Consider the following 25,373-nt stretch of genomic DNA (forward strand, 5'->3'; position numbering starts at 1 on the left):
CACCATTACGATAGGTAGGTCACCCATGATCCCTTACGTTGACCTTGAGCACCACTACGACAGGTCAACTGCAGGCGTGTCACATGGCTGTTTGTAGAACACACTTGACCCGCCACTACAGATACGTGACCCACTACTTATACGTACGTGACTTACGGCTACAAGTACGTGATTCACGGCTGCAAGTACGTGATTCTACGTTATAGGGACGTGAGCTGTTATTGCTACGGATGTGATTAATCACTGCCACAAATAAGTATCTAACTTACTGCTACATGTATGTCACTGCATTGCACTTGACTTATAACACTGTTACAACTGACTGATATTTACTGGAAAGTCATGTAACACTTGTTCAGTGACTTAGCTCTACAGGAAGGTCTTCCTAACCCCAGTAGTGACATGACTCACTACATAGCTTCACTACATAGGGTACAGTGACATGACTCTCATCTACAACTTAGCTTCTCAACACTACAGTGATATGACTCACATCTGCAGCTTGGCTGCTATGGATGCAGTGACATGCCTCACCTCTACAGTTGAATTGAATTGAATTGCTTAGGGCACAGTGACATGATTCTCCTCTACAGCTTAGCTATTTAGGATACAGTAGAGTTTGTTGCACCCTACAGCTAATCTTAAGAGGTCGCCTCTTACGACACGCAGGGGTTACATGGATAGTTTCTTGATACCCTATCCTCGAGTAGAAGAGAAACTCAAAGTTTAAAAGAAAAATCTTATGGGTTACGTGTTGTCAACTGTTCTGTGAAAGGTGGAGAGAAATTGTGCATTTGTGGACTTAGTTCCAGTAACTTGGGCTAAGGAATGGAGAACTGACAGCCACTGCGATACTAGATAACTGACGATGATGCAGATAGCGGGAGGTACTGTAACTTTTCACTCTCTGTGTAACTAAAAATAGGCGGAGTCCGGTAACACCTCTGAAGCCATGTATTTTCGAATTACTATCACCACACATTACCACACATTAAATTCACGATTCCCTAAAAATGAATAGCAAGCGCATAACCTGTTATAATCAGAGGTATGTTGCGTCCTTGAAGTGGGGCAATGATGACAGTGACGTGGGTGGAAGTATATCATCACTGCTTCGGTGACTCGTCTGGTTCATTCGTTCCAAAGAAACACTGAAAATGAGTAAACGGAAAGGGGAAATTCACTCTATCATTACGTTGTTTTTAGTCTGTGTACACATTTTTCTTTTTCATGTTGCTAAAACTGTACAACGTTTATATTTCTCCTGTTGATGCTGTCGGGTGGAGTTTATAACTGAGCCAAATGAAATGTTTTGTCGTGATATTTTCCAAAACGCTTCATCAACCAAACTCATGCCCAAGAATGAGAGACATGAGCCATAATCTATCGTTATATGTCACCGGATATCTTGGCTTCCATGGCGTTAGTTTTCCTGGCTATCACGCCTTCTACCAGGCTAGTTTTCCTGTCTTGCACCAAGCCGGTTATCCTGTCTTGTACCAGGCTGGTTATCTTGCTTTGTACAAGGCTAGTTAGCCTGCCTTATACCGAGCTGGCTATCCTGCCTTGCACCAGACGTTACTGCCATCTGAAACATGACATGAAACACCACTGTTAAAGTGAATGAATAAAGAATCCTCACCCTACACCCTCCTCTCTCCCTTGCTCCCAGATGGCAGCTGCTGGACACGCCCCTGACTCTCGAGGACTTCAACTCTTTGCCGAACGTGACGCCGGAATTCTGGTCTTGCGGTCTGAAGCTGGGCCGGCCCAGGTACAACCCCGTCGTCTTTAGGAACCAGACCGAAGTCACGCTCGTCGCCACTACCCTCATCAGATACAAGTACAAGTTCTTCCCCGCCGACCAGGTAAGACGGGAGGGCGAGAGAGGGGACACAGAAAAGGAATGATTGTTCCGGGGAAAAGGACGGTTGTCTAGTCATTATCGCGTCAAAAGAACGCTGCTGACTGGACAGCACATAATGCAGATCTTGTAACTGCTGGTTTACATGAGTAGAATACCCCATTCAAGATGATGTTTAAGGGACACTGGAATTCGCGGGAGGATAAGGATGAGGGAGAGGTAATCAGGCTTAGGTATTAGTTGCTACCAGTTCTATTTCAGTTACTTATACTTCTTTTCGATACTATTAGTATTTTTTGGTAGATACTTTCATATCTTCAGAACCCCATATTTCGTTTCTTACATCCATCCTTCTCCACCTCACTCGTACTTGACTCTGAAACAGTATCTCAATTTTTCTTTTCATCATCATCGACGGCCTTTTGACTCTGCCTCACCGGGCGACCTCTCTTGCATGTTGTCCTTCCCTAATTCTGTACACAACTCCTGCTTCATCTCTGATTTTGCCATCTGGAACTCAATAACTCCTCGTGTTCTCGGCCGACATTTTCATTTTTTCATCCAATCTCTCTTAACTTATTACCTTTTCTTAACCTCTCCCTCTTTAGATTTTCTCTCTGCATATAAGAATTTGATGTTTTCTAAACTTTTCTTTTCTTTTCGTCTGCTTTACGAAGGTATTTGTCCCGAACACTAACCATTTTGACTGAGGTTTTTGAACTCATGCGATCGGAACTGATCGTAATCTTCATGACTTTATAGAACATACTGAAGAACAGAGACCTGAGCTGTTCAAGCCCCAGTGTGTCAAACTGCCTGGGTCAATAACATGTAACTTCTGGTGCTCAAGCCCCAGTGTGTCAAACTGCCTGGGTCAATACCATGTAACTTCTGGTACAAACACACACACACACACACACACACACACACACACACACACACACACACACACACACGCACACACACACACACACACGGGCCTCTGTGGCGTAGCGGTCAGCGTTATTGAACGTGAGTAAACATGTGCCCTCTGGTAGTCAGGCCTGTGGCCATGATAGCCTGTCTTTGTAAATGGACTAACCACATGAAAAAGGATTTTCTTGCACACTACTAAGACTGGAAGCAAAGTTACGTGTGATGGTCATAACCCTGTAGGTGTCTAGCCAATCAGGTCAGTGAGGGCCATGTCCCCAGACATGGACTTACCTGGATTAGCTCGTGTTTTTGCTATTGACTGGCTAAGGCCGTCACAGCTGTGGTACCTTACCCCAACTCAAGTTGGTTCCCACTTATCTAACACCCAGAGGAAGGATGAATAGCTGGTTGTGTTGTGTGCCATCTGCCCGTGTCGGGGTGCGAACTCATGCAGGTGGATTAGAAATCATCAACGCTAGCCAGAACACCACAAGAGAATATGATATCTATACGTGTGTCACGAAGTATCCAGCGTCATAAAAGTGTGTGTGTGTGTGTGTGTGTGTGTGTGTGTGTGTGTGTGTGTGTGTGTGTCAGCAAGTATGAATCATTTTCAGCTATGTTGGCAGGTGTACGTTAGAATGGACTCCTACATTATAAAACATATACATTATTCCCATGGCAGTTTATTGCTATTTGCATGTTTCGTATTCCTCGGGTGTGTAGGACGGGCGATTCATAAAAGCTACGTGTGTCGTACAATGAGTGTTTGCGGTCAATGATCGTACATGTTTGACATTCCTGGGTTGTTTGTCATCAACGACACACCATTTCTGGCACACCGTCAACGACTCAACATTTTTTTTTGCACACCTAAAGTGTTTTCAACTAACGAATCAGCATGTTAGGCTCAATACTTGAGAGTTTACGATCAACAACGGAACGTATGGAAGACATCCGTAGCGTTTGCGATCGATAACTAGATGTGCGTCGCATATCTTGATTACACCAACTCAATATTTGCAACATCTTTATTGTGTTTTTGGTTCATAATACAAGTGTGGAATTCATAGTAATCTGCAATCAGCGTAAAAGCATATGTGATATGATACACTGGTATAACATATGTGTCCTATGTGTAAGTGACTCGTTACAGTATTTAGCGAATACGTAATTTTGTAGTATAAACGAAAAATTATGCATCATTTGAGTCACTCTAGAGTTTAAAAAGAAATTATGATACATGTATCAGAAGACTGGTAGCAGCTAATTATCCAACATATGTGTCATCGGTTGTATGTCATTCTTAGTGTTAATAGTTAATGAAACATGTATCTGTTACATCCAAAGTATCTTTCCCAGAGTGTAAACTTCATATGACTCACGTGTCATTACTTAAGTGTAAACAACAAATTATATATGTATCATTCTTAGAGCGAAACAAAATCTACATGCATCATGCCTAGAGCGTAAACAATAGATTATACATATGTCATTCCTTAGTGATAAACAGCGTATGCATAATTCCAACTATAAACAATGTATTCTACATATGAGACTCAATGCTGCAGATATGACCACACGCCATACATGGCCCCACGGTCCACACTTAACCCCTAGCTTCTGTCTACACTGAATGTCAATAATAATTCCACAGGTGACCCCCACTCCATACACGAGACAACATTTTGTACATAGCTCCATATTCCACACGTCTGCACTCCACATATGATTTGGCATTTTGCACGAGACGTAAAGAACCACAAGATTCGTATTTCATGACTACACTTCACGCTTTACCTCACTGCATAATGTCAAACGTGATCTCCACTCATAATTTACATTCTATTGCACATATGACCTCCACATATGACTACGTCGTCTATGACCCAACGTCCAGGTATTACAGTCCAGGCTTTCAGTAGATAAACCTTTCCATGGCATTTTACAATCTGGGCCTTGAACAGTCGTATCCCCCGCTGGTATTCGTTATACTGCCTGCACTCAATATGTCTACAGGGGGTTCCTTTCAACCACAGACAGAGGTGCTTAGACTTAGTATGATGCTCACTTTGTATCCGAGCCCACCACATTGTCTTTACGAAAGTGTGAACAGCATAATGTATCCATCTATAACTTGCTCTGAGCCTAAGTAGATTTGCTACGTCTTTACTTATATGTAGTCTCTTCATAGTTCAGTAATACGTTTCTAGGTCTTGTAGTACATGTAATCACACTCAACAAACTAGTATGACTCCTTGAACAACCGTCGTGTCGTCCAGACAGAGGAAGCGTGCGTCAACCAGTGGGTGTTCTGCACGCTGAAGGAGGGTGGCGCCGTCGGCTCCTTCACCATCATGGCTCCTGAGAAGACCAACTACATCCTCAAGATCTACGCTGGACACGAAGAACACTTAGAGGAAGAAGGGTCTTCTCTGGACCATGTGGTGTCCTTCCTGCTTGCATGTGAGAAGGTGAGGTTCTGAACTTTCTGTTGTAAGGAAAGGAAGGTGAGGTGCTGTCCTACCTGCTGCGGGGAGGAGGGAAAGGTGAGGTGCTGTCCTACCTGGTGTGAGGAAGACGGGAAGGTGAGGTGCTGTTCTACCTGGTGTGAGGAGGACGAGAAGGTGAGGTGCTGTTCTACCTAGTGTGAGGAGGACGGGATGGTGAGGTGCTGTCCTACCTGGTGTGAGGAGGACGGGAAGGTGAGGTGCTGTCCTACCTGATGTGAGGAGGGCGGGAAGGTGAGGTGCTGTCCTACCTGGTGTAAGGAGGACGGGAAGATAAGGTTCTGGTCTGTCTGTTGTGAGGAGGACGAGAAGGTGTGATGCTGTTCTACCTAGCGTGAGGAGGACGGGATGATGAGGTGCTGTCCTACTTGGTGTGAGGAGGACGGGCCTCACTCTTATGATCGCTGGGAAATTCACTTGTTTTCGTAGCTTTCGTTGGAGTATAGTGTCAAGTGCTTTCATGCAGTCCAGAAAGACAGTCCATCCGTCCGTTTATTTTATCTTGGCTAATGCTCACTCAGTCACAGAGGCTCAGGTGATTAGTGATAAAAGACTGATTCCTTGTGAGCCTATGTTGCTTCTCACAGAAGTAGATTCCTCTTTGTAAGGACTCATGTAAGTACTCATCCATTTCTTTCCTGAATATCTTTTGCAGTTGCTACCACAACTTGCTTTCAGTGCTACTGGCTTGAAACTTAATGCATCCTCTAGAAATTAATATTTTTGCTGTCTTCCATGCGCTGGTTTTCACTTCTTTTTCGAGCAAAACTTAAACTTTTCATGTTTAGTCTCTGAGTATGTAAAGCAAGGCACACAAGGCAGAGAAAACCATGCGCTCTGTACGGCCTTGAATCCTTTAGGATCATATTCATTTTTCGCACGATCATCTTAATGCTTTCTAATACCTTTTCAATCCCATCTTGCATGTGTTGGAGGTACTTTGTCCTTGATCGTCAATAAACTCTGGAGCATTGCATTTGGCTCTTCACACAAGGTCTATGTATCATCTACCATTTCCTCTGAGTTCTCCTCCATTACTGGTAATTACTGGTAATTCGTAAATTACTCCACTCGTTCTTTGCTCTATATCTTTCAAACGTTTCCTGGTTGCTATGCCTGTGTAGCACATCTACACTGCATTTATACTTTGATATATATTGAGCCACGTTTGTTCCTTCTCTATCCTTATCTCTTTACTTCCCACCAACGGTACCCATCTCTTGACTCATTTCTGTACCTCACAGAACCTTTTGCAACACTATGCATTGTTTGGGATGCTGAATTTCATCATCCAGCCAATGTTCCTCGAGAATCCATTCAGCTCTGTAAAGTTTCCCTCCTTTTTGTTTTAATGGGATTAAGGTTTTTTCTGATTCCTTGGTTACGGCCTCGCTAACCACACACTCATCCTTAAGCATTGTTTAGATGTTTTCTCATAACTGATGTTTCCAGTTTCCATCTTAATGGTGTATATAGTGGGTAGAAATGATGACGATTTTGAACGTTATGAACTACCTCTCAATCAGTCCATATAGCTCCCCATGTCATCATCCACCAAGTATCTATACACAAAGCCTCAACTATATTAGTCATCGCACAGCATACGTCACATGGTCATAAAATCATCATATTTCACACTTGCTACTATGTGTTACACATCCCCACTTTTGCTCAAGCATAAACGAGAGTACACATACTATACCGTCCCAAACATCATCAACCATCATACTATCCATGTGCTTGCATACAACCTCATACATCACCATTCATCAAGCATGTTATGTGTCACGTAGCTTTGATGCAAGCACTGATCACACTTGCCATTCAGTCCCCTACACAAGCAACCATCCCTAAAGTTACTTGCTGCACATCCTCCTACATCATCAACATAGACCTCCTACATCATAAACCATCACACAAGCCTCGTACCATAGCCTTCTTTATCCTCAGTCATGACATGTCATGTGTCACAGCCCCCCATATCATCAACCATCACACAAGCCAAGTGTCACGTAGTCCTCCTACATCATCAACCAACACACATATCATGTATCACACTCCCCCCTCCCCTTCCCCTGCATCGTTAACCGTCTCAAAGGCCACGTGCCACACAGACTCCTCCAACACTTACGACCTCGCCATCTCTTGCAGGCCCGTCGCTACCCCGTACCGTGGCCGCTGCACGACGTGGCTTGGGGTCCGACGCCTCGCTTGTACGAGTGCGGACTGGACCCTGTTAACCAGACTGGGCCCGTCATAGTCACGTGGGGTGGCAAGAAACTCATCTACTTCGAGAAAGCCTTCGAGATCATGATCATGTTCCAAGTGTACAACACAGAGGGACACCTGCTCAACCTCAAGGTAGGTTACCACAGCACTGGTTCTACCTGTAGTTAACAGGCTCAAGTAATACAAAGAAACGAATCGTCACTAAAATGTGTGTAACAACCGATTCGTACAATGTGCGGAAGGAGTTCCACTAGGCTCTCTATTCTAAGCCAAATTTGCCATCCTAAGGATTTGAAAACATTTCTAACTGATTTGAATTCGATGTTTCTTCACCTATGATTCTAATGCACCTCCTTGTTAACTGAAAAGAATTTCTTCACATCTTTTCTAACACGTTTCTTACTATTCGTGTGCCTTCTACTTGATGAATGTAATGACTGAAAGATGAATAACCATTGCACCAGTGTGGGCACAACCCTGTGACCATCTGAGGTAGCAGTTATTTCATGGTGAGTCAAAACACTGTTTTATCTGACGAAATAAGATGTACTGAAGACTTACTCACCCTGATTATTACAAAACATACGAGGATAGTAGATGCTCGCTCATAGGACTCAGCGATCATATCGCATCCCGCCCAGGTTTAGATTTAACAGTCTCCCTTAGACAGAAATTTTGGGACTGGACCAAAGTTGCCACAAGATTTGATCAAACTTTAGTAGACTTAATGTCTAGACATTCCACGAACTCCAGGAACTCTTCTTTCTGATCTAGAGTTTTCAAAAGTTTTCAGGTAAGCTGATAAAAGGGACATACAAGTTTCCTTAAAAGATAAAAACATATCGGTGTCTGCTCCCCATAGGAATGGAAACAATCGTAGATGGAAGAATAGTGTTCCCAGTTTTGATCTAGTTATGAAAAAAATCACAGAAAATCCCCACATACTGATATAGTTACAACAGATAAATTAGAATACCTACGAAGGGCCTGAGAAAAGTACCAAATTAATATCATGGAAATTTTCCATCATGATCATTTTGAAAAGTTTTATTTCCTTGTTTAAAGAGGAAGATCTATAATCCATGCCTATCTACTCTGATTCTTTCTCCAATAAATACAAAATATGTCTCTTGTTATGTTTTATTACATTTTTGTTTTCTATTTCCATATTACAGTCCTTCAGAAGCCACGTCGAGTTTTGTCTCTTTATTTTCGAAAAATGTTCGGACGAATTTTCCATAATCATGTCAGGCACGGCTACAGCAGGTGAGGGACGCATCTGTCGAACTTCAGAAACTTTAAAGTTGACCCCCTGACTCTAACTGAACTTCTCTGAAGTGGTTCTCCTGCGACCACTGGCTCTAGACTGCTTAGCCATTTCCTCTCCCTTCAAGGAAATGCTTCGAAATTGTGTCTTTTCCTCTGAAGGATTTTCTTTTCCCGGTAACAGTCTTTAGCTTTAGATAGATTCTTGAAAGACTAGGAAGAAAACTGCCCCTCCATGAGATTATCAAAAGATGTTATCTTATTATGTCCATAAACGTTTCTGACTTCTTAAAATCTGTTGCTAATTTAAAAGCGTCATGTAAATCTGGTACTATATACGTGCTGATGAAACAAAACCAATCTTTCGGTACTTTTGGCCAAATATGTAGAATGGAAAGTAAGATTTCGTGTTGGGCATGAACGGTAATCGAAAGCTTATGCAATTTCAGCGAAAAGAGGACTCCTTAGAAGGTTCCATACTTCTTGAACAGAATATACCAACCCCAAGGATCTATCAAATCTTGACCTAGTGAATAAACAAAACTCTCAGCTTGTGGTGCTCGTGTCCCGACCTCTTATGATAAGGTTCTGCGTCGGCACTTGACTTGCATATGACCATTCAGATACCAGGTCCACGCATAGTGCTTCCACTTTAAAATAGAGTACAAATCAAATAAATCACGAAGTGTTGAGATACTTTAAGAAGGAAAACAGCATAAAGATAGCAAAACATATGAAAAATATAAAGTAGGGGTAAGACTAAATCATCATTATCAAAGTCTATGATCACTGCCATATTGTAGCAGCTGCCGTAGGCTCGGGCTCGCTTATCCCCAAGATACAACAAAGTACTTGCGATTCTTGTCTTGGAAAACCGCGAAGGAGAGACGAGAATATCCATCTCACATCTCTGAAGGAGAGGAGCGAGATTGGGTGACATCGAAAGCCAATGTTAAGCAACGGTCACTAAGTTTGCAGAGAGTCTGTGAGCAAGGGAACAACTGAAGATGATTTGGCTGCTTTACCACGATCTCACCTCCTCGCCATGACTTCATAGAATATGGGCGGGTTTCTGTGCGGTCGGTGGAAGGTGATCCTGCCGAACTCCCTTGTCTTATGATGGTTGAGAGACGTACATTCTCATGGATACATCTTCCTTTCGAAGGAACTTGAAGCGTTGTTTTAACATTCTATCGAGCGTGTCCTCTCTCACACGCTCCTAAGAGCCCTGTTCAGCAAGTAGAATATATATTTCTACATTCTGAAGCTTGGTCAATCAATTCAGTACTTTGAAAATTGTTGTTATTTCCCTCTCTCCTCATTTTCTCTTTTAGTGTAGGGGATTCAGTGGCTCATTTTTATTTCCCGTTAACTCATCTCTCCTATTTCAGGTAGAGTTTCTGTTGCCTTCTATTGATATGTGTGTGTGTGTGTGTGTGTGTGTGTGTGTGTGTGTGTGTGTGTGTGTATGTGTGTGTGTGTGTGTGTGTGTGTGTATGTGAGTGAATTTATCCATTACATAAAGGGCAATTGATTCTTTACGAATCTGATTTAGTGCAAATCCCTTGAATTAAGAACGATAAACATCCGCAATGTGATGCTAATTGTTTCAGTCCCTGGGAACAATCGTGTGGATTACGGACACACAATTTTTGACTCGCGGAGACAAATGGGGAAAACAACACATAATCCAATTTTAGTTTCCGTGTTCATTGCTCCATTATAATGGGACGTACTTTTAGAAAAAACGATGATTGAGTTTTCCTAATGGTAATTATGGTAACATTAGTGTCTCAATTGTCGACAGTGTTTTTTCTTTAAAACGGGAGGGAAAATCTTAGCAACCGACCATCTCTTCATCCGGATGTTCATAATATTGTGTTTGTCGGCATCGCCGTCTCGACAGTCACTGGGTTAACAGCAACACTGAGTTCTAGAAGCGGTACTGAGTTCTCTCATGCTAACGTGCACCAGGAGGCCTGTTCTCTTGCATCACTTAAAATAGTTCTTGACCCTTGGTAAAGTTGAAAACTATTAAGATTTCGAGGAAGAGGAAACTTTTTATATTTGCGTTAAGAGGTCATTTTCCAATAAAGGAATCTCTTAAGGTGAAGAGAGATAGTGTTGTATACGGCCAATTTATCTCTCACAAGCAATATATTCAGACGAAGGAACCGACTTCTGGCATTTACTTAAAAACACAGTGAACATGTATATAATAATGCCAGCGAAAGTAGCATCGTTCGAATTGTGATAACTTAGATCGAGTTATTCTAGGTCGAGAGTAAATATTCGTCTTATGTTAAGCATTGGAGAAGATAGGGTAATTGGTGTTCCATAACAATCCATTAGACACCTTGAACTGCAGTCTCCATAATTTCTTTCATTCTTAACCTGATATATTTGAGGCTGTGTAGCTCGTAACTGTTGAAGTAAGGAAAGTCACAATATAAAGTACTAGAGAAGGTGGCTATATTCCTACCAGTAAGACCGTTTACTTGACTTATAAAGTTTGCACTACCACCTCGTGAATAAAATTCATACGTTTGGGACAGTTAATGAATAATATACTTTTTTCCAGCAGCGTCAAATTCATCGTTCGTAGTCTTACGGCACTCTGTTATACTCAGCAACCATGGCTCCCTTGTTTCTAGGTTCTGGTACTGATAGACCGTCGGTATTGTGCTGCTATAACCCCTCATGTCCCATCTGTTCGCCAACTACCTTACTCGCTGCCCTTCTTATCATCTACATTTATCATGTCTCTTCCCTTTTTAACCTTCCCACAGGTCTTGTAACCAGCTGATGTCGTTTACTCTTTAATTGATCTCTGATATCTCCCTCTGTGCAGTCCTGCGCCCCTTTCCGCCAGACGGGCAACTAACGAGTCTCTCCTTTTCCGCAGGGGATCATTGGCAGTGAGGAGACGGAGGAACAGCTACGGCTGGTCATCGTGCCCCCTGGGGTCGGGTACTACAAGTTACTCATATACGGGATCCCGAGGCCCCAGGTGGGTGGGTCTGCGGTATGTGTCTTGCCTGAGGTTTGTTGTTGCTTCGGTTAACTGTGAGACAATAGCTTTAGTGCCGTGCTTTGGCTGCACTTGTAATGATACATAGAGTATAATGAGTAGCTTTTGTTGTGCTTTTGATGATGATATTGGTATATATATAAATATACATATATACATGTATTGCTTTTAAAAGGCTTGGCATGAAAATTCTTAATTGCTTGTTTGCTTGCTTGCACGTGTGTGTGTGGGTGTGTGTGTGTGTGTGTGTGTGTGTGTGTGTGTGTGTGTGTTTGGACGCATTTCAGTGAATGTCTTTTTTTGAGATTTATCTTATTTTCGAGCACATTAAGATTTTCCTGATACTTCCCATGCTAATACAGAATATACCTGTAAGACCCATGATAATCCTGCTGATTACAGTAAGTTACCCCCTCCTCTCCTAACACCCCTTCCACCACAAAGGATTCTCCCTTTCCAAATTTTTTTGTATAGATTTAACCCTCCATTTGTAGCTCATTTTGCTTTTTGGTCAAAACCAGCTCAGTACCCTGTACAGTCATGCAAAGGCGAGCCCTAGTTCGAAGTCTGGGCTGGGCAAGACGACCCACGATCAACTCAGCTGTTCCTTCTTCCCTCTGGGCTGATCGATGAATGGGTATCTGGTTTAGAGTAGACCTAATCAACCACACAACCCTGTTCCCGCCATTTTGGCTTTACCAAAACACCAAACAAACCCACCCCCACCACTGTGGCTAGACCCAACACACCACGCAATCCCCCCAACACCACGACTAGACCTAACTCACCATGTAACCCCACTCCTAGCACCGTGGTTAGACCAAACTCATCACACAACCCTGCTTCACCACCGTGGCTAGACTTAGCTTACCATAAAACCCCGCTCCCACTACTATGGCTGGACTAAACTAACTACACACTCTCGCTTCCACCACTGCAGCCAGACCAAACTCACCACACTACCCTGTCCCCACCACCGTCGCTGAACCTAACTCACCAAACTACCCCGTCCCTACCACAGTCGTTGGACCTAACTCACCACACTACCCCGTCCCCACCGCCGTCGTTGGACCTAACTCACCATACTACCCCGTCCCCACCACAATCGCTGAACCTAACTTACCACACAATCCACTCACGCTTCCCCCCCCCCCCCTTTTCGCTCCTCACTCACGTGCCTTGCACAGTTCCAGTACGTGTTACTAAACAACCCTCTCCTGATGTTCTTGGTGGCGCTGAAGGTACGGGGGCGCTGGCGTCTCCCTCTGCTGGCTTCCTACCTCATCGAGTGTAAGATGAGCTTAGAAAACCACCCCAGAGACCTACAGACCGCTGATAAGAAGGGCAAGAGCAAGAGGAAGATGCGTGTGGTCACCAGAAGATAGCGAGGAGTGGCATAAGCCATAAGGTGTTGCTTGTGAAAAAGCCTAAAGATGAGGCCCTCAAGACGAGAGACAAAGGTATATCCCTGGCGGATGATAGAGGAGATATGTCTCTGTTAAGTGGGCTGAAGTCTCCTCAGATGGTCGGAGGAGGATGAGGGCTAGGAGACTTACGTGCAAGGGGCCGAAATGACTCGAGGAGGAGAAGCTCTCGAGACTTACGTGCAGAAGGCTGAAAAGACTCGAGGAGGAGGCCTGGAACTGCGAAAACGATGTAGAATTTAATCACACTAAATCGTTTTTTATGTAGAAAAAGACTGTGGAAGTGTGTTGTGTTCCGTGAGGACAGAAGGAAGTGCCAGAGAAGCTAGGAAATCCTCCTAAGCATTAAAAGACAGAGAGAACCATGAATGTGTTGCCATGGATGAAAAAGGAGGTATTTTACTGGATGGCGAGTGTGGAGATGGTTATGGACAAATTATGTGAGTTGAAAGCTCTTTTATTATGGTGCAATGAGTTTTTTCATAGTTACAGCTGGCAGATGGTACAGTATTATGATGAAAATAGGTATAAGATCTGAAATACGAGGTAGTTAATAAGATAAGATATGTGTATGTAGTGAGAGATCAACTGGAAAAGATATCCATATGTTTTACAAATAAGAAATGTCATTAAGATATCATTTTCATGATACTGTTTTAATTGGTTCACTGGACGGTGACAGCAAACGAAAAAAAAAAAAGTGGAAAATATCATTTAGCCATAATTGAGTTCTTGGTATATGACAGTCTACGTTCCCACTATGTGTAATTGTTTATCTTCTCAAAGACTTTTCCACGGAATGTACAAACGATATGCTAATTTGATAAACAGATTAACAAGTTGACATCATGTAGAAAATATTATGAATGTAATTGTGTCTGGAAGGTCGTTTTCAGCTGTTGTCAATACCAAACGTTATTTTTCAAAACGAACAAATTCGTGAATATCTCGGGTTATGAATGCAATCCAGAACTCATCAGTTCTATGATGTCAATGGGAAAAAAGAAAGAATGGCTGAGTATTAATGCCTTAAATTTTTGGCACCTTGACTTGTTAGGGAACGAATTTTGTAAACATTGCGAATCTATTCTGTAAACAACGGTGTTTACAGCGGAGAGAGTCACAAGAGACAACAGTCCTCAGTGTTGGTGCTGCCCTGGGCTCAAATAAGCACGACCACTGTATACCATATATCTAAACACGGCCACTGTATACCACTTATCTAAACACGACCACTGTATACCACCTATCGAAACAAGACCACTGTATACCACATATAAATAAAAACGACCACCATATACCACCTATCTAAACACGATCACTGTATACCTCTTCTCTAAACACGATCACTGTATACCACCTATCTAAACAAGACCACTGTATACCACATATCTAAACAAGACCATTGTATACCACATATTCTAACAAGACCACTGTATACCACATATCTAAACAAGACCATTGTATACCACATATTCAAACAAGACCACTGTGTACCACATATCTAAACAAGACTACTGTATACCACATTTTCATACACGACCACTTTACCACGTACCCTTGAACATGATATGTTCCCTTTGCGTAATCAAGTACTTTAAACACGTCGCATCAGGGCGGAAAAGAGAGAGAGAGAGAGAGAGAGAGAGAGAGAGAGAGAGAGAGAGAGAGAGAGAGAGAGAGAGAGAGAGAGAGAGAGAGAGAGAGAGAGAGAGAGAGAGAGAGAGAGAGAGAGAGAGAGAGAGAGAGAGAGAGAGAGAGAGAGAGAGAGAGAGAGAGAGAGATGTAACACACCTGCTGACCTGGACAACTTGTGATAATTGGCACTGTATAGGAAGCCGTAGACATAAGATTCGATAAGGATACACCCTGACTGAAATACGGTTATCACAACTTTATTCTAAGCTATGGATCATCTGCAAAATATTCTGTACAAATCTTATCTTATCGATATTCTGGCCAATAAAAGCATTCATGAGGGGTTAGGTATAATGCTATAAATATCTTTTGCTGAAAGAAATAGTAGGTCACCATGAATCAAGCTATATCAAAATTGTACATATATGCCTGACATATATTACATATATGCCTGACATATTTTACATATACGCCTGAGAGCAGACATCTTGTTACAATATGTATAATTTCATGTTAAAAATCCATCACATCTAAATGCGGAAATAGGGCATAACATCAGGTTTCTATATGCAAGGCATCAGAGCTCAGGATACTGAAAATGTATTTACGTACAATACCGGAAGCCATAACTCTCATGCACCCCTTGCGCATGACGACCATATGACTTCTTCATTTGTGTCATGAGACCTTCTTTCCCAGAATGAAAGAATGATCATCTCATAGGCTGGAGAGGGACCTGTTTACGAGTGCCATAGATTCTGTGTTGATTCAAGGTCATGCGGCGAGTGGGACTAAAGACCTTGTCTGAGTTTCTTTTAGTATTAATGTTCCTTTGATTCTCATATGTACTTCTGATCATGTTATCTTACCAGGCCAGGGAACGTAATCTCCTACGTTAGTTGCAACACAAGGAGACATCTATGGTAAAGTATACCTAAATGTACAAAAAGAAAAAAATACATTGTGTTAAACTCATTGCGTAATCTACTTACTCTGATAATGTAAATCATCCATTGAATTTAATATTCATTGTCATATAAACTGTATTTTTCTATCCAGTATGTGTGCATACATTGATCAACTGTCTTGACAAATGCTATGAGAAGAGCAGAACTAGTGTACTACCCGGAGGCTCTGGAGAAGATGAAGATTATACAAGTGTCCACAAATCAACTGTACAAATTTCAGAGCAAATGGCACTGAATCTGCTACATGTATGCTGTGGAACTTGTACCCCTGGGATGTCCTGCCTCAGAGAGTGACATGCACACTGGAAGCCGGCATCATCTCCACTCTCGACAAGAAAACAAAAAGACTGTCATACTAGGGCCATTCTAATGCCATCATTTATTCAAATAAACAACCTTGAGTGAGGGGGCAGTTAACTAATGAGTATTATGCTATGAAGTGGTGATGTCCACAGACTTGTGATGTGGGTGATATTTGGCATAAGGGATACTTCTAACACCCACGTCTGGCGTTGGCCAGGCATATACTTAAAGGTTTCAATAGTAGAAGTTTTTAAAAGTTGGGGCAGTGAGTTCATCCCTGACGCCCCGTGAAAGGACACTGCCGATGACAGAAGGGAAAAAGCCGAAACGCACAAATTCTTGAGAAATGGTGATATTCATCACCATCTCTGTTCCCTGACAGCCAGCTACAGTGGCTACCTCATTGGCAGGATGATAGTATTTATGTTGATATAAGACAATATGTATATATATCTATATAATGGTGTATCATTTACCTTTATTCCGTTTGGATAAATGAGAGGGTTACATTAGGTAACGAACACGTAGTTTCAAGATTGCAATATGTTAATATATCCACTTAAGCTCGACGTTACGACCCTTAAGCACGACATTAACACTCTTGAGCACGAATGTACGACCCATAAGGGCAAAGGAATAACCCTTATGTATAGTGGCGTCATCGCTGACCTAACTTAAAGAGCAGGCCATCATACCCAAAGATCTCACAGTCATCCTCACGGGTCAAACCAATGTGTTTAAATTTCGTATTCAAGGGTCTTATCGTCGTGTTCAAGGCTCGTACCGTCGCTTTCAGGGCTCGTACCATCGTATTTAAGGTTAGTACCTTCATGACAGCGTTCGTACCGTCGTATTCAATAGCCGTTTAGTCGTGTTCAAGGGTCGAAGCGACGTATGCAAGAGGATAAGATTACTTAAGCCACGTCATTCAGGATCAAGACGTCAAGTGTTCGAACGGAGGGCAGTGGACATGCAACTCTCGGGGATGTCCTCGTCTATGCTGTAGACGATGACGTGGGAGCATACCTAGGTGTGACATACCTGGGTGAGACATAGCTAGGCAGGACATATACCTCGGTGAGACATATCTGGGTAAGCCACTGTGCTGGACAGCTTTTGATACAGCTTTTAGGTCTTCTCTGTCAAAGGTACTGGTCCACCAGGAGGTTTATACAATCAAGAAAAACAGCTGCTACGTCTTCTCTCGTTCGTCTGTGGCTGACACCGTAATGTTCATGGCTGTACATACACCGTCTACCAACCGATTATGTAAAGCAGATGAACAAACTTAATGAATAAGCTAAATAAACCAGGTCCTTGTGAGCTTAAGGGTGGAGGAAACCTCGGACTGGCCCACGTATTATCACAATAGCACTTCCATGTGATGCTCCAGGTAATACGTTTATATGTTAATTAACTGGAGTGGGTTGAGTGGGCTCAAACCCGCTCTCGCTATAACAGGGTGGGTATCGCTACACAGGGATGCAACTTTCTGGTCATAAACTGCACGTATCTGTGCATTCCTCGAATTCCTCTTTATCTATATTACATAGATGAGAGAATTTGCCTTTCCTGCTTTCTTCCATAACGTTCTCACTTACAGCTGTGGTCCACTATCAAGGGGAAACAATGCGTGATGTTCCTGAATTGTATTGTTGCGCAATGGTTGTTCAGGGCCGGTTCTCCTAAAAGATACGATTTGTAAGAAAATTCATGTCAGTCTCTTTTTTCTTTTTCCTTGTCTGCTAAATTTGGTCATGGCAAAAGAGATTTTTCTTAGTCTTCAACATCTGTGCTGCTGGTAATCTTTGCTTTGATCATCCTCCAGGATTTATCCTACTCGAGAGTAATGTAAGTGGTCATCAACTTCGCCAATAGTAACCGCGTATTTGTGTATTTGATGAGATGAAGATGAGGTTCTTCAGTCTGCTGTATTCATCCCCACTTTTCTGGCCATCATTTCTGCAAGGATAATGTGCTTCTCAAGGAGGATACTTATGAATATAATGAATGATAAATTCAGTCGCGTGGATGGATCGAGTTTTGTACCATATCTTTCACATACAAATCTTTAGCTGAGAAGCCAATGTCGGAGTTATCTGTTGTTCTAAGGTGAATGTTGAATATAATGAGACATCTCCACGCCATTGTGCTGAATGGTGAATATAATGAGGTATCGCCTCACCATCCTCTTGTTTCCCTTGCCTAACTCTTTTCCTCTTTTCTTCACCTCTCCTACCATGCCAACACACCTCGCCACTCTTACCATTTCCACACACCGCATTCCTCCTACTATATCCACACACCTTACTTCTACCATATTCATGCACCTCACAATTCCTGCCACGTCCACGCACCCTACCACTCCTACCATAAACACATCTCACCACTCTTACCATGTCCACGCACCTCACCACTCCTACCACATCCACGCCCTTACTTCTCCTACCATGTCCGCCCGCCTCGCCACTCCTACCATGTCCACACACCGCACCACTCTTACCATGCCCACACACCTCACCACTCCTACTGTGTCCACTCACCTAACCTCTCCTACCATGTTTACACACAGAAAAGCTGTATCATTCTACAGGGTATTGTCCGGTTCTGTCCTGCGTGTATTCAGTTCTATTTTATGCTTATTATCTTGTATGTTCTCAAATTTATCAAGTAAAGGGTTTGGTTTCACGCAATATCTTAGCTACAAAATAGTCCGTTCCCGATCTTTCTTTTTTAGATCCCAGATGTAGATATCTAGCAGCGAATGACGTCTATCTGCTGTATGTTTTCATTTCCTGTTGTGATCTGGTTTTCCTCCGTAAATCTTGCCAGTGCTGAGTCGTCCTGTGTTGATCTACCATTAGTGTAATTTGCTCCCCGGTCTTTATTGCCCTGATGGCTAGGCATGTCTCATACAGGGACGGCTGGGATGTTCCTCCTTTGTATAAACCCGGATCGGATCTCTTTTGATTTTGGAACTCCTTGCGGGGTGGGGTGGAGGGAGGCAATCTTTTCTTGTTATATGGGGACGGCATTGCTCCCAGTCTTTTAGACTGGTATTGTGCCATCTGTTTCTTCAAGATTGAGTTTTATTGGCCTCGTAGTCACAGCAGTTTATCTGGCTGTACTCTGTACGTGTCTCAGTTTAAGGTGAGTTTAAGCTTGAATTCTTCTTTTTAAAAATTCAATCAGCAATATCCAGCTTAAAATTATTCTGGCCAACAGGCTGATCTTTCCTTTGGTGTTAAAGAGAAATGTCTCATTAACATTGATATCTGTCGATAATTCTTGGTTTCTAATAGATTTTACAGATATGGCTTTGTCAGATGATACCAGTTAGATTATTCGCACGCATCAGGTGTCTTATATGTCTGTCAAGGCTGCACAGTGTCTTTAAAATAAGTAAGAATGATCACAAAGTCGAGAGGGTATTTCACCTTTTACCTAATTCACTAGCTGTTGCTGTGGTGTTTGATGCACTTATCTAATTGTATAGACAGCTTTGGTGAACTGCCCATCTAGTTAAACTACATCATATTATATCTTGGTACAGTCGAGTCAGTCTTATACGCTATTCTCTTCTTTCTCCTTATAGTTTACCTTTCCGAAGGCGATGATTGGCTGTCAACTTACAGTCTTGTCCTGTAACAAAGCAGCAAGGACTGCTCTTTAGTCTGCACCATTTGAAGGTGTTCTCCCTCACGGTGTAGTCAGGCCTCATCAACGATACCCGGACGGTTGTTTGTTCCATGTGAACATTTGCAACAGTTCCAGTACCGCTTGTCAATTATGATCATGATAAAAAGATAAAACGATGGTAAAGTATGTACATTAGTGATTACTCCCTGGGTCATGACAAACTTTCGGAAGTGGACCTTTTTTCTATAGGGAGACAAGGTATACAAAGAGCACACTCTATGAAAAATCTGTCTTCCGAAATAGCAATTTGAGAGTGAGGACGTAGACGATGGTGGGATCAGCACGGACAAATAAGCATAATGGCCTTTAGATCCACGACCATTTCGCAGGATAGTGTAACAAACACAGTGAACTGTTTTCTGCATATCTGGCCCTTGAACTTGACGCATTCATCTTACTTTGGTAAACCAGAAAACACAGGGAGATGAGGAATGATTCATTCAGTGAATATGAAACGAGTATGATAGATGAAAAGAGAAAGGATATATCCACTTTAATAAGTATCATAGAACGCAAAGTAACTAACATATTTTTTACATACAGTTTCCTTATTTTGGATATAAGAACGTACAAAGAATTGATATTTATACTTGCTACATCCACTGACGTCGGTTTCTTCTTATTAATAAAGAGACACTTACCTACGAGCTGGAAGGCGACGTGATTATAAGACTCAGATTACTTGGACATCACGTAAATAGATAGGTTTAAGACAGTCTGGGACGAATTCAAGGTAAATGAAGTACTGCGGCATATAGGCCCAAATTACATATCATATACCAAAAGGAGCAGATCTAAGAGCCCAGATGTCAAGCAAGATAATAGCTTTCTTAAACATCTATTATTCCAATTTAAGCAATTTCATTTCAGGTGGAATAGGTAACAAATGTGCTGATGCTATCGTTGAGCTAATAGATTTCAACGCAGTCCTTTCACGACCAAAGACTATTATGACAAAAATAAATCGAATTGAGAGTATAGCTCTGCCAAAGATCAGCAAATCACGATAATCCAGTTTCAAGATTTGTAATCTAAGCACATTGATAGCCCACGCCTAGCAAGCTAGCTCTTTCCTAAGGCAGCTAATAAGACATTTAGTACTACAGCCTCAAAACTGAACAGGCTTTCAGTAATGGAACGCAGTTACAAACCGTGAAAGATATGAAATATATATATATATATATATATATATATATATATATATATATATATATATATATATATATATATATATATGAGGATATCAATAAACACTCCACCAGCACCTGTAGTGTTAGCCGATATATCCAGGTCATCTTGATCCTACGCTTGTGTATGAATAATCAACTAGCACCTATCAGAACCTACCAGTTCGGTACTATTTGTAATGCCTAAACTGTGTATTTTCAACTGAATGGTTGCCTAAATCCAAAAAGAGACGCTTTATATTTGTTCATTCATTTACGACAAGTACAACACGCCTTTAACTAATGGAATGGATAACCGCTGATATCCATCAACATGATAACCTGATAACAAGCTGATGTAATCCCTCCTGATGAAGAAGACCGCAAGATTTTCTAGATATGAGACTCAAGAAAAAAAAGAGGAGGTCATCTGCCTTCCTTTTACCACAGTGGCAACACTGTGAATGTCCACCACCACCAACATGGTTTAGAGATCATGGGGACATCTCGTAGTTCGGACCATAATTTGGCCGGAACACTGCCAACATGAACCCAATTATCTTGCTACTATACATCAGGGTCCGTTCAGCTCCTTTTAATATAAAATTGCCTCCATAACTTTAATGCAAGTAATTATAAACTAGTTCTGAAGGATAATAATCACTGCAAGAAAGAAAAAAAAGTTCGATTTATCATATAATGTAAACACACTTTTGATTACGTCCTTAACCACGTAACTTTTGATAATATTGTGTCAAAAGATATCAGGCTTTAGCTTTATGATGATTAAAATGAGCAATTGTAGATAATCGCCTGACAATAGGTTTACTTCTTCGCAAACGAATTAATATGATATGAAACGGAGTTACAAGCATAATCGTAAGTTTAGATATATAAATCAAATTCATATTCTTACGATTAGATACATAAATCCAAATCATATTCTTTAAACAATATTTCTGTAGGTCACATCAGTGAGACTTCCTCCCGCCCCAACCTCCACTAACCGATGCCCTTTACCACAGTTACCTATACTAACCAGCGCTCGTACAGATACATACGAGAATAGGCCTATAACTACTATCATGCGTGCCACAAACAATTCATAAACCTGTGCACTAATAAGCAAACACTAAGCAAATAGCTTAGTGTTCCCTTAGTTATGTGTATGTTAAGTATAATATTGCTGTAACGCAAACGAGGTGAAAATATTCACTTAATGCTCACCATTGAATACAAAATGTATGCCAACCACAAAATTACTACAATTCTACCAGTATGTAACTTTACATCGCTCAGTAGTAGCCCAATCACCACTAAATGCAAAATATATGAACCATACAGATTCCTCTGTAAAACTTCCTCTACCTTGAAGTTATACCTTAAGCTCTTTGGTGATCAACTGAGTAGTTACTAATGTGACTCTCCTCCCATTTCTGTAATTCCCCACCATAAATTTTCAGCTGATCAGCAGACTTTCAATAAACTGGTCTTTACTTATACATACATATATATATATATATATATATATATATATATATATATATATATATATATATATATATATATATATTTCTTTCGTCTGTTTCCTTGCGCTACCTCGCTAACGCGGGAGACAGCGACAAAGCAAAATAAATAAATAAATGAATAAATATATATATTTGTGTGTGGGTGGGTTGGGCCATTCCTCGTCTGTTTCCTTGCGCTACCTTGCTAACACGAGAGACGGCGGTTAAGTATAATAATACTATATATATATATATATATATATATATATATATATATATATATATATATATATATATATATATATATATATATATAGCGAAGAAACAAGGTCAGAATTACATATAGCATACAATTATATACGTAAAAGTAGGCACTTCATTCATGTAACTTACCTGCTACATTGCTGCGTAAATGTCTATAACTACAGCAATATTGTGACTGCCAACGTATATTCCCACCTCCAAAAACGGGAACCATTTGAACTAGCTGAAGCACTAGACCGACTGTAACACTAGATTGTTTGAAGCACTGCACTGGTTGAAGCAATGGGCTGGCCGAAACTATGAACTGACTACAGCACTGGAATGGTTGAAATACAGTACTGGGTGAAATACTGGACTGGCTGAAACACCGGACTGGCAGAAACATTAGACTGCCCGAAGCACTGGACTGTTCAAAACACCGGACCGCCTGAAGCACTAGATTGCTCGAAGCACTGGACAGCTCGAAGCACTAGACTGGCTGAAATAGTCACTGTGACTCAGAGTTGAGGCCCGTCTTGGTGAGGTCAAAATTTGAGATTTGTTTGACTCCGACTAAAAGACATTTTGCAGTGGCTTCTTGTGCCCGAAGTTAAACGAAACTCAATCTAAGTCAAGCTTACTCTTTAACAGAACTGGACTTTTGTTTGCTTTCTGTTAAGTGCCTGGTTGTTTTTCTGTTCACTCCCTACGTCATAGTTATGAAGAAGACTGCAGTTCTACTGGACCCTGCTCTGCCAAGGAGTACTCTATACACAGCCTTGGACTTACGCATATGTATTTCGTGTATTTCTGATTTAGATACAACGCTTACACATGTTGACTGACAGAGCTGCCATAGGATAAGGCGAGCAAAATGTGCCAAAAACTGTTATCATATTCTACATAGGTCATGAAAATGTAACTTTGGCGAGCCTACTGGATGCTCGACAGTATTCAGGAAATCAGTTGTCTTTCCACCTGGTTCTTTGCCTTCCTGTCTTTGGATTTCTTTTTATATTCCTATGAAATGGATCGGGTATATGTAAGCAGACTTACGGCATCATAGAGGAGTGAGAGAATGCTAAGGGAACACCGTGTATTTTTTTGTCTTTTTTTTTTTTTGCCAGGGGGGCCTGGTAACCAATGTGTTTATATCTGTAACTTGATCCCATATCCCTGACCTGATCCCATATCCCTGACCTGATCCCATATCCCTGACCCGATCCCATATCCTTGACCTGATCCCATGTTCCTGGCCTAAAATCATATCCCTGACCTGTTCCCTTATCCTTGACCTGATCCCATATTCCTGACCTGATCACATTACAGTGACCTGATCCCATTTCCCAGATCTGATCCCTCACTTGATCCCATATGCCTCACCTGATCCCATATCCCTGACTTTATTCGATTTTCCTGATTTGAATATGGTCAAATTCCAGCTACCTTTACCTCGTGTTGGCCTTGCCAAAAGGTGCCATCAGGAATATCTGGTAAGAACTCAAAAACTTTGGAAAATTCAAACTGTTATCGAAGATATATATATATATATATATATATATATATATATATATATATATATATATATATATATATATATATATATATATATATATATATATATATATATATATATATATATATATATATATATATATATATATATATATATATATATATATATATATATATATATGTGTGTGTGTGTGTGTGTGTGTGTGTGTACTTGCTGATTACTTTAAAGTAAGATGATTCTAATACCATTTAGTACCAGTGGACTTTCACTGATTAGTGAAAAGGAATCCATCACTGATATTGGCCAAAAACACACATTGTTTTGGAAATGTAATCATCAATGGAGAGTTCTGTAAAAGCTCTTAAGCTTTTAGCAATACTTTAATCTTCGTGTCCTCCTGCCAGCTTAATCATCTGGGATCATCTCTCCCTTTATAAGTCACCTGGGGATTATATGACCCTCCTTGGATCAGTCAGGGAGTGTCTCATATCGTCGCCTGCGTCACCAAGGATCTTATTTCTCTGCAAACACCAGAGTGAAATTATTCCTCTTCATCACCTCTTACAGCTTATCTAATCAACGAGCTGCATAGCCTGGTCTATCTATCTACTCTCTCTCTCTCTCTCTCTCTCTCTCTCTCTCTCTACGCTTGGCCGGGTTGTATTCTCTTGCTCGAAGGTCGTACAATCGTGCTCAAGAGTCGTACCGTCGTGGGCTAGGGTCGTACCGTCGTGCGCTAGGTTCGTACAGTCGTGCTCAAGGGTCGTTAAGTCGTACTCAAGGGTCGCTACGTCGCACTAAAGGGTCCTACCATCGTGCTCAACGGTCGTAGCGTCGTTCTGAAATGGTTGATGATCAGACAATGGTCTTGTTGATAGTGCCAGTGCGTTAACTATATTATCCAGTGTGTTGACGAATGGCAAGTTTCATCAGGTTGACTATGAGGAGGTTCTGGTTGGAGGAGGAGGGTTGGAGGGACGGAAGGCCTGTGCCTGGCGCCTCATTAGGGATTACTCTGGAGGGTATGTGGCTGGGAATTCCCGCATAACATCAGCTGTCGGGATTTTAGTTTCCTCCTATTACCAACGTTGCC

The 25,373-nt window shown here is 41.5% G+C and overlaps 1 protein-coding gene across 3 annotated transcripts in view; it reads left to right on the plus strand.

The window, feature by feature from the left end:
* Positions 1-14,631, plus strand: part of LOC139749914 (uncharacterized) — a 153,215-nt gene extending 138,584 nt beyond the window's left edge. For 2 of the 3 annotated variants that reach the window (XM_071664326.1, XM_071664327.1), the window contains exons 12-16: positions 1,673-1,868; positions 5,062-5,253; positions 7,441-7,650; positions 11,690-11,809; positions 13,057-14,631. In XM_071664326.1, coding sequence (XP_071520427.1) covers positions 1,673-1,868; positions 5,062-5,253; positions 7,441-7,650; positions 11,690-11,809; positions 13,057-13,200 — 862 coding nt within the window. In that variant the 3' untranslated portion in view covers positions 13,201-14,631. The remainder of the gene's footprint in view (positions 1-1,672; positions 1,869-5,061; positions 5,254-7,440; positions 7,651-11,689; positions 11,810-13,056) is intronic. The other variant, XM_071664328.1, reaches the window with a different exon arrangement.
* Positions 14,632-25,373: the final 10,742 nt, after the last annotated feature.

Source organism: Panulirus ornatus, chromosome 8, assembly GCF_036320965.1.
Source record: "Panulirus ornatus isolate Po-2019 chromosome 8, ASM3632096v1, whole genome shotgun sequence".
Lineage (NCBI taxonomy): Eukaryota > Metazoa > Arthropoda > Malacostraca > Decapoda > Palinuridae > Panulirus > Panulirus ornatus.